This window comes from Colletotrichum acutatum (genome assembly GCF_030867785.1).
Source record: "Colletotrichum acutatum strain CBS 112980 chromosome Unknown BDZ83scaffold_322, whole genome shotgun sequence".
Classification (NCBI taxonomy): domain Eukaryota; kingdom Fungi; phylum Ascomycota; class Sordariomycetes; order Glomerellales; family Glomerellaceae; genus Colletotrichum; species Colletotrichum acutatum.
This window is the reverse complement of record NW_026849316.1, coordinates 2,563-12,810: the sequence shown is the minus strand read 5'-3', so window position 1 is coordinate 12,810 and position 10,248 is coordinate 2,563. Positions and strand designations below refer to the sequence as shown.

At 39.5% G+C, this 10,248-nt stretch overlaps 3 protein-coding genes across 3 annotated transcripts; 2 read left to right on the top strand and 1 right to left on the bottom strand.

Annotated features, from left to right (window-relative positions):
- Positions 1-1,252: 1,252 nt before the first annotated feature.
- Positions 1,253-1,741, top strand: BDZ83DRAFT_595800 (uncharacterized protein; the record flags this gene model as incomplete). The annotated part of the gene is made up of 1 exon (XM_060506824.1): positions 1,253-1,741. A coding segment is annotated over one exon (489 nt), but the record flags the coding sequence as incomplete, so codon positions are not given.
- A 2,676-nt stretch (positions 1,742-4,417) lies between these two features.
- On the top strand, positions 4,418-6,834 carry BDZ83DRAFT_595798 (uncharacterized protein; the record flags this gene model as incomplete). Its single annotated transcript, XM_060506823.1, has 2 exons — positions 4,418-4,935; positions 5,004-6,834. 2 exons carry the CDS (start codon positions 4,418-4,420, stop codon positions 6,832-6,834), a joined length of 2,349 nt encoding a protein of 782 aa, XP_060357091.1.
- Positions 6,835-7,719: 885 nt separating this feature from the next.
- BDZ83DRAFT_714586 (uncharacterized protein) lies at positions 7,720-8,653 on the bottom strand. Its single transcript, XM_060511659.1, has 3 exons — positions 8,372-8,653; positions 8,228-8,312; positions 7,720-8,146 (listed from the first exon to the last, which is right to left on the bottom strand). Exons 1-3 carry the CDS (start codon positions 8,592-8,594, stop codon positions 7,825-7,827), a joined length of 630 nt encoding a protein of 209 aa, XP_060357090.1. The 5' UTR covers positions 8,595-8,653; the 3' UTR covers positions 7,720-7,824.
- Positions 8,654-10,248: the final 1,595 nt, after the last annotated feature.

Here is a 10,248-nt window from a genome sequence, read left to right as displayed (position 1 = left end):
TTTTAAAGTCTTTTTTATAATATATTCATATATTTATTTATTAATAATTACTAAATAGATCTTAGTAAGCGCTTATTTAGAGTAATTATTATAATTACTTTATTATTTAATTACCTTTTTATCTATATATAACTTATTTTATAGTTCTTTTATTCTTTTAAATAATATATTTATTCTATTTAACGTATATATAGTGCGCTATAGCCGCTACGGGCCTGCGGGGCGGGCCCTAGTTTTAGTTATATACGTTAAGTCGTAATACGAGGCATTCCGCTAGCTTTACTTTATTTATAAATAGTCTTTTTTATATTTATTTATTTCGTAGCTTTAAAAAGTAACCTATATTAATATAATAAACATAAAAAAGGTCCGCTAGCCCTAGGCTAACGGCTTTATAAATAATTTATTATATAGCAAATAATATAATTTTCTAAGCAGTTACTAAGCTTTTTTTTAAAACGTAAATAAAAATATAAAAGTCCTCTTTTAACTATATTAATAGCTAATCCTAAGCGGGGAGTATAGCCTTTAAGTAAGTAAAGTTATAGTAACTCTAGCCACTCTAAATCGTTATAATAATATTACTCGCTATTAATATAATAATAATTACTTAACTCCGGGCCGCTATTAAGCTTATTTTATAATTAATTAATCTTTTAAAAGTTTAGATAATATAAGTAATAACTTCTTTTATAATCTATTTTTTAAAACCGTTAAAGTTAACGATAATACTATTAATAAACTATATAATAATTAAAAAGATATTTTTCTGTACCTCGTATTATTTAACTTCTTTTATAAAGGCTATTAAAATAGATTTTATAATAGATCTACTTAGAATAGATATAATAAAGGCTACGGGCCCCTTAATTAAAATAGGGGCGTTAATAATAATATTAAACTAGCTTTTTATTAAACTAAGCCGGGTTAGCTATACCTTAGTATCGTAGCGTTATTTAACTTTTAAAATAAAGTTCGGCTCTAGAGGTATCCTAGAGCCTAGTTTAGGGTCGGCTTAATTAACTAATATTAATCTAGTACTTAGTAGCGGCTATAAAGCTATTACGGATACGGGCTCTAAAAAAAGAGGTAAAGAGTTTTCGGCTATTAATACTTTAATAATAAGCTTACTTATTTATTAATAGTAGATATTAAGAAAAATTAGGCGAGAGGGAAGTTATTGTAGCTTGCGGTATGCAACTACAATAATGTAGAAGCTTCGAGGTTATTATAAGACTCACTCTCTACTTAGGGCCATAGTGCGTACGATGTCACGGAAGATGGCAATGAATATTCCGTCTTTACCAATGGTTACGAGAGGGGTCGAATCGCTGTGACTAGGGTCATCATCAAAAAACCAAAGACACTCGAGATCAAGACGGCATATAACGGCCAGGATAAGACCGACTCGAAACTACACCTTAATCAAATTCTGATGGCGCTGTGGATGGAAAAGGGAGGCCTACGAGCTTCATCTTTAAAACGCGTCAAGTTTCTTGAGGTGGCAAACGACAGCGTCAAGTCTGCCATACAAGCAGCCCGACAAGAATTGGAGCTAGAGGATGTTGATGACTTCGAGTTGGACGTGGAAGACGCCGATGAGGATCTCTTGTCTAACTTCCGAAACTGTGTGTTTGGTAAGGTCGTCGCCAGATTATGTCAGGCTTCTGGGCATACACCGGAGTCTATTTCAGTTGAGCACACGGCTGGATGGGACGATATCACCTGGGATCTCGCGTGAGACTCGCCGGCTGCCGGGTGTTCCCAGACCTTTTCTTTCACTAGACGCGCTTAGTTATTCTAGACTTTGAGGTTTTTAGTCAACATTAAATAAACAATGGCTAAGGCGCTAGCATCAACAGTTCTTAAACCGACATTCAGATGTTGATAAAAGAAGACTAGTTTTCAAGGCAACCACATCCGTCTATAACACTACTCAGTGATAACACAGAACTTTCTTTTCCTGTTTTCCTACAAAATACGACTAACTACCTTCCATAATTTGAAACCTCCAGTCAACTAGCTTCTGTTATGATTAAGGTAGGTATATCATATGAAGCGTCAACGCGGCCGAGAATGTAGTAGAAGACAGTGAACGCAGTTTTACACTTGCCTACGACCGCCCTAGACGTGTTATACAAGTAGAAGGGCCGTTTGTATGGCCTGACCACCTTGCATATCCATAACTCTTCAAAGTATACAATCAAACCAGGTCTTATTTATGCCATCTTCCGATGCCAATTATCTGAAATGACGGTAGTCCGAGGACTTCTTAATAGGCTCGAACAAGGGCTCAGAAAAGCTGCCAAAGTTACATTACAGCTTCATACATTCGTTTGTCTCGTGGGTGGACTGAAAAACGGACCTGCGTAGTGGTAAAGCTTATGAAAGCCCCCTCGTCAGTCAGACCACCTCATTTCTCGGTGATCGCTTTAGAATGAACTCCGAAAGAAGGAAATTTCGACAGGTGGTAGCACATAATCGTCCAAGATGGTTGAAAAGGAACAGGACTAGTCCCAGATCTCTGTAGATCAGCTGAGGCAGACAATTCACCGGTTTCTCTTCCGATTGAATAGCTCAACCTGGTAAACTCTTTCTCTCTCCATTGACTTTTCCCTAATTATCTTATTCTCATGAGTCTTGCCAATCGATAGGAAAAACATTCTGCATCACTACATAAGTACATAGATTGACCTAAACAGTTTAAGGATAGCTGCTACAAGGGCACGACCAATAGTGCAATGCGAGGGACAAGATGATAAGGTACTACTTGAATTAGTTAAATAGCTGCTTCGTTCACCGTGGCAAAAGTATTTAGGTTATGATATGTGTCAGTAAGTGAGCGAGTGCGAGAAAGAGAGAGAAGAGAAGATTACATATAGGACGCGAAGTCTTAAATATGAAGTTTCAAGTCGACGATTAGTCGAGACATTAGAATACACGCATAAGATAGATAGATATGGACAGAACTGTTTAACCTTTCCCCTTTCCTTTCTCAAAAAATACGCGAGTACTTTCTCCTCAAATACCTAGTACGCTCAGACATTTCGGCAGGACAATTGGCTAAGCAGTTTGGGTGGTACGGCAGAGGAGAGTTCTGTTACAGGTTGAATCATCTCCTATTCCGCCTTGATTTCTCTAAATATCTTTCCAATACCGAGGCAGCAAAGCGCCGAAGAGCAGTGAAGGCAGCGTGGCCTGCAGAGACATGCACACACTTCACTGTTAGTATACTGACTTTATGTAAGTAATCTAGGGTCACTCTAGCTATCCTGATTGTCATATCTGGTAGAAGCCTTACTCATAATTATGAACGTAGGCCATAGAGATCATGGTGGACTTTGATCTAGAAAGTAGCAAACACTATATATAGTCTTTCGCGCCCAAGACTTCTCATGGGGCCGAGCCTGGGCACAACAAGTGGCAGAGCGATAGTCTACAGCAACCCTCCTCACAGACGAAAAATGAAGGAGGAGATGGAGCCAATCAATCAGATCATCTTGATGAAGTGATGAGAAGTCAGGCTATCAAACACTGCTGTGAGAAGAGATTACAGGACGTGGTTTTGGCGGTGCTGCAAACGCCCAGAGCCATGACTGATCTGCAGTGGTTTCCTCGCTTTTCGGCCTCTTATCAAGCTTCCTTAGGTCGAAAAGCAGGGAATGATGGATTGGTCTCTTCATTAAGATGAAAGAAACCTTATTGCTCAAGTGGGCATTCATATACCGATGTGCTCTAAGTCCCTGACACTCCAAATGACACCTAGCTGCAAGAGCTATTGTCAAAGCTCACATCTGTAAACTTACTCTAATCGGAGGTTCACTCATAGAGTTTCTCCTAAATCGTCATTGTACCTTAACGTCGGTGATTTCTGATTTTCCGTGGCGGAATATTACTCGTCTCTGAGAAATGGCGGCTTCTACCTCTAGGAGTGGTATTTTTGGAGTGGCATCGCGATGAGACGGAAGCCGGCATTATCGTAGTCAGGAACTCTTTTTTTCAGGGCGAACCGAGTCAGTAGATATTACTGGACCTCCTGGCGGTCATGTTTCTTGGCGGTCTGAAGCAAATTGAGTTTCATGGTGTCGCTGTCAATCTCAGTAAGGTTTGTCTATGCGCCAAGTGCTTTACTTCATTAAACTGAGTTTCTGCTCAGACTTGTGTTCAAACTCTAATCATGCCTTTTCCGGATCAGCTCGGTTGACTGAAATGAAAAACGAGCGAATTTCGGCGTCTCCAATGAAAGTCTAACATAGCCATTTTGGGCATTTGTAAGCCTGTCGTCTCATGTCACTCCAATGTTGAAGGCGGGAAAGTTCAACCACCATCAAATCAGCTTTTGGTCGCATAGTTCCTGCAACTCCATCCGATTGTGATTAGGCTTTTGTCTCAGTCTTGGTTGTCAGCAAAATCGAAAATGGCCAAACAGACCTTTCCCAGAGGTTTTGTCGCCCCAAGAGTTCGTCCCAGAACTTTGCTTTTCCTGGCTTTTGCTGGCATTGTCATTCATTTTTGCTTCAAACTAAGAAACGAATCGAGTGTGCAGCTTGTCTCCTGGCACGATGTTACACACGAACCTTCTCCCGAGGGCCTTGTCGACCAACCGCCCGTCTCCTCTATCGAGCAGCCCATGCCACCTATCGATCTATCCAAGAACAAAGACGAAGAATTGCAACAAGAAAAGGCAGAAGCATCGAAACAAGAGGCTGAGAGCTTGAAACAAGAGGCTGAAGCATTGCAACAAGAGGCGGAGGCATTGAAGAAGGAGGAGGAAGCATTGAAAAAGGAAGAAGAGGCTCTCAAACATGAAGCAGAGGCTGTAAAGCAGACCGAAAAGAAGCAGAAACAGGAAGAAGAAGTAAGGAAACATCAGGAAGAAGAACACGAACAGAAGCTACGGGACCAATTTGCTAGGGAATACGAGGCGGCTAAGAAGTGAGTATTGTACAAATGGCCTGCCGTCATTGTATACGCACACAGAGCTGACTTGACTTTGATATTAGGCTTCCCGGTAGTGGCGCGATCTATGGCAACACCTTGAACTCCCTGATCGACACAGACAACAGAACAGATATTCATGCGGCGCGATTACGAGAATCCAGCGAGGAAGAAAAGCCATATTCAAATCATCGACCTGTCCATTTCAACCCGTATCCCCATTATAACGGAGAGAATTGGAAAAAAGAGGAACATCGCCCATATGTCCCATGTGTCGGTGCTACTGGGGAGCTTGTGGAGGACTTACTTGTGTTCAAGGGCAGGCCTGCCAAGTTTCCGAAGCCGTCCTTTGGCAGCTTCGATATTTTTAACATGGACGGCAATCTCTGCTATGAACGCGAAAGTAGACTGGGACCTTACGGTCACACATTGCAGATCAAAGCGAACAGTCTACCAGTAGATTGGGACAGCGTCGATTGGGGTAGCCTTCAAGATAACTGCGCCAAACGGAACGCCGCTCGTTTTGGCACTGGAAAGCTCAACGCATATGTTGACACCGTTTACGGAAATTCAGGGACCGCTCAGAGACGAGAGGCAAGAGCAGATGGAGAGGAGGTTTCGAACAAACTGTCAACAATATCAATAGGGACTGAGTCCCGAACTGCTGTTCTGCTTCGCACTTTCACTGGCAAACGATATACGGAAAACGATAAACAAGCTATCAGATCGTTGATTTCCGAGCTTTCCCTCCGTTCGGGCGGCGAGTACCAAGTTTTTCTTCTATTACACGTTCACGACCGTTCAGTCAACCTGAAGGGCGACAAGACGGCGTATCAACATGTTCTGGATGAACATGTACCTCGAGAGTTTCACGGAATCACTAAACTATGGAACGATCAAGTCGTATGGGACATCTATACAGCTCTCACCGAAGACGACGAGAAAAGTGTTCACCATGCACAATGGCTATCAGTTCAGAAGTTCAGCATGGATCATCCCGAATTCGATTATATATGGAATTGGGAGATGGATGTAAGGGTCGTCGGGCATAACTATGATTTCTTGGAGAGTCTGAGGGGATTCGCGAAAAAGCAGCCACGGAGGGGTCTTTGGGAGCGCAATGAGCGTTACTACATTCCTGATCATCACGGAACGTGGACTGAGTTCCGCGACTATGTCGAGAAGCAAACCGCTGGTACCCAAGTTTGGGGTCCACCGAGCGTACCCTTCATCAATCCGGTCGGACCAAAGCCGCCTACTGGAGATCCCCGAGATGACCAATATGACTGGGGAGTTAATGAGGAGGCAGATCTTATCACTCTCGGTCCTATTTTCAACCCGGTCAATAGTAGCTGGATTTTCGCAGACCATATTTGGGGTTACAAAGATCAACAACATCCAGCAACGTCACTACCTCGGCGGTGTACTATTGTCACACAATCGCGCATATCTAAGCGCCTTCTGGATATCATGCACGTTGAAAATCTTCGCGGTAACCACATCGCCTCGGAAATGACGCCTCAAACGGTCGCACTTCTCCATGGGCTGAAAGCAGTTTTTGCTCCCCATCCCACTTGGTTTGATCGTCCTTGGAGCGGAAAATTTCTCGATCATTGGTTCAACCCTGGGCCAAAAGGTGAAAGTGGTGGCCGAGGGAGTGCAATGGGCTACGGAAGAGAACGCAGATACCAAGGGATTACTTGGTACTATCGTGCTGAGCCTCCTTCTAGGTTGTACAACAATTGGATGGGGTATATAGATACCGATGTTGGGGGTCGAGACTGGGAGATAACGAACGGCAGACCTTGCTTGCCGCCCATGATTTTGCATCCCATCAAGGATGTCAATCCAACCAGCCCGGGATTTGCGACTAAATTTGAGCTTTTCTACGGCTAATAGCCTCCAACGAGAGGAATCATAGTGTGATAGAGTTTAATCATGGATAGAACTCAGTCATGAAAAAAGTCCCTACTGCCGTATGTGATGAAGAGTGGGTTTCATCCTGTGAAGAACATGTAGATTCGTGGCCGTTAAAAGGCCTGTCAGATCGGAAACGTATTTTAGTAGAAAACACGAAGAACAAGATGCAGATCTAATAATATTACAGGCTTAAGGCTAAGAATCGTAAATTCAAAGAGTAGGAAGGATAGATGAAAAATACTTAATCTTCACTTCCTATAAGTACTAGTAGTCAGCCACGTCAAATCTTCCACTGATGTTTCCGCTATTTGATCCGTAGCTTTTGCAGCGCTTACACCTTTCTTCAACGATTCTCATGGTCTATGCATGTCAGTAATGTTTGTTACGGCGCTTATTTATCGAAGAAAGTATAGATTGACTTCAAAAGTTCATTATGTAGTCCACGGAGTATCTGCTTGGACTATTAGCATCAAAAGGCTTCCATGTGATATCAATAACAGCCGTACTATTTATTTCACGCGATCTGGAGCATAGAGGTAAAATACCCACTGACTGGTCGATCCATTTGAAAGTCTAGTGTTCTGATGCAACATTATGCCCACGCTTGAAGTCGCAAAGTTGAGATCCTTTCCCTTACTAACCTTCTCTAGATATATGATCATGAGTAGGAATAATAAAGATATGTCCTTAGTTGGAATTAAGATAACTTAGGTAGACCAAAGAGATTTCACATAGTTAAAGCATGATTTTGGACAGCACTCAGACTGCTTTGCAAAACAAGGAACAAGTAAGGGGTCATATTGGAAGAATCTCTTTGCTAATATTCCCCCAGTAGTTGCTTCAATGCAGAATCTACCTTGACCATATTAATTGAGAAAAACATCCGTACTACTGGTATTGAGAACTGTCACGCTCATCATGGATGAGTCTTCCTTTATCTATGATTGAAGGCAAGTATATTGCCCTCTACGGACACTTCGCAGTAGCCAGCTTGGTTGACTGTTTGACGACACCATCAAGCTCTGTAATAGAGATCTCACCCTCGCCCGGGCCATCACTGCTCATGCTCAAGTAGTTGTTGATGATCATAGTGAACTTGCCTCCGTTAGAGTTGCAACCAGACTGGAATTCAGTGGAAAGATTGTTGGTAAACTCGGTTGCAGCGTCAATCGGTGCTTTAAAGGGCCATTCCAGGTTGATAGTTCCTCGGCTTCCTTTGAACTTGTATTGGTTCTGGTTCTTGGCCCAGGCCCCTTCCGTCAATCTCACGTGTCCCTTATATGTTCCGCTGCGAATTATCAGTCTGTGAAACATTTCTAAAAGGTTTGCCTACATAAACGTCGCGGCCTGTGTAGATCTTGATGCATACCTCAAAATAACCAGCTGTCTATCAGCAGCTGTCTGGATGTCGACTTCGATCTGACACTTGACCTTTACTTTGTGGTCTCCAGCCTCTGCGAGAGATAAGCAGTGATTAGTATATGGCGCGGACGTTTCTTCTCGAAAAACGTACTGATCGTGGTGTTCAAGGCTTCATACAGCACATCAAAGCTGCCACTGGGGTCGAGATTCCCACTCAGAGACCCAACAGGACAGCCCTCTCCAGTGTATCTAATACTAGTGACGGCAAGAGTAGCATTATCTCCAGAAATCTGACGTCCTAGGATGTTGCGTGGCGGACTGGCAACAGCAGCACCGGCAAGGAACGAAACTAGGATGGTAGGTATGTAAACCATCGTTGCGATGCAGTCAGAAAAGCCGTGAAACCTAAGGCAGCACAATGAAGGATGTCGTGATGGTACGAAAGATTTCATCCTCAGCAATCGATCGATCACCAGCTTGATACTTATAACTCTCTAAAGAGCAAAGGGAAACGTATGATAATCAAGGTGGCAGAAGCTTAAGTTTCGGGAAGCCCGAATCTCAATTTCACCAAGTGGAGCTGACACGAACAGATCTACATTGGCCAATTTTCACATTCAACTGACCCTTGCTGGATGAAGGAGTTGTCTAATTGATTAACATATTTCTGTGCAGATTCTATAGAACACAATGCCTCGTTGAGTTGGAATCTGCGCCGGTACGGTCTTAGAGGATTATTACGAAAACTCGTATCATTTGTAATTTTCCAGCTAGTTCCTAATCCTATTAATTTAAAACAAAATCGTTTCCTTATTTTTATACTTCTCTCTAATTTATATAATAGTTTTTTTTCTAATTTTACTAATATAAATAATTAACTCTAATAAAATTAAGTTTTTAAAAAGAATTATAAAGAATAGTATATTTTGAATTATATAATACATACAATATTCTTAAAGTACGTACTTAGCTTAATATAGTAATTTTAATATAAAAACTATTAATACATATATACATAGCGAGCGGGCTATTATAACGAGCGGGCTATATTTTCTTCTCTCTTCTCTTTTTTTTTATATTAACTTTCCTTTATATATAACTATAAGTTCATTTTAATATAAAAGCCGTATTATTCTAATATTTAGAAAAATTAAAAAAAGACCTAAAAATCTTTATATAAAAATACCCTTTATATAGAAATAGCCTTTATTTATAATATTTTAAGATTAATATTTTAATATTAATATATTAAATAAATATTTTAATATAAAACATATATGAAGTTAATAAAATTAACTTTTTTTAAAAGAAAAAAACTATAATTTTTAAACAAATTATTAAGTTGATGAATTAAGGATTCTTATAATCATCTATTAATATATAAAATATAGTTTATTACTTTTTTAATAGAAGTAATATGATATATATCCTATTATAATAAATAGAGAGGTTTATAGAACACTAACTATAACTAAAAACGCGTTTTTAATATAGAATTAATTATTAAAAAGTGTTAATCAAGAATTTTATAATTATTTAAACTTAGTTTATTCTTATATAAAATATAATCATAACTACGTAGCTTAGTAATTTAGGTCTAGGGATTCTAAGCGTCTTATTTTATTTTTAATAGAATTTTAAAAAAGGTAGTTTAAATTTATTTATAGTTTACGTTTTTCGGTTTATTTGATTAATAACTACATATTTAAAATATATACTTTATGGCCCCTCGGTAGGGGTAGCTTTATATAGTTAATAATAATATTAATTTATTATATATATATGTATTATAAATCTATATTATATACCGGACCTATATAATATATATAATTATATAATTAACGCTTATATAACTAAATTAATAATATAATTAATTATCGTAGTTAGTTTACTAAATAGGGCTAAACTAATTTAGTTTAAAAGCGCTATTACTTAGATATAAATATAAAATAATTATATAATATATATAAAATAATATATAAAGAGTTAACCTAAAACTTATTTATTTAGAAATTTACTAGTATTATA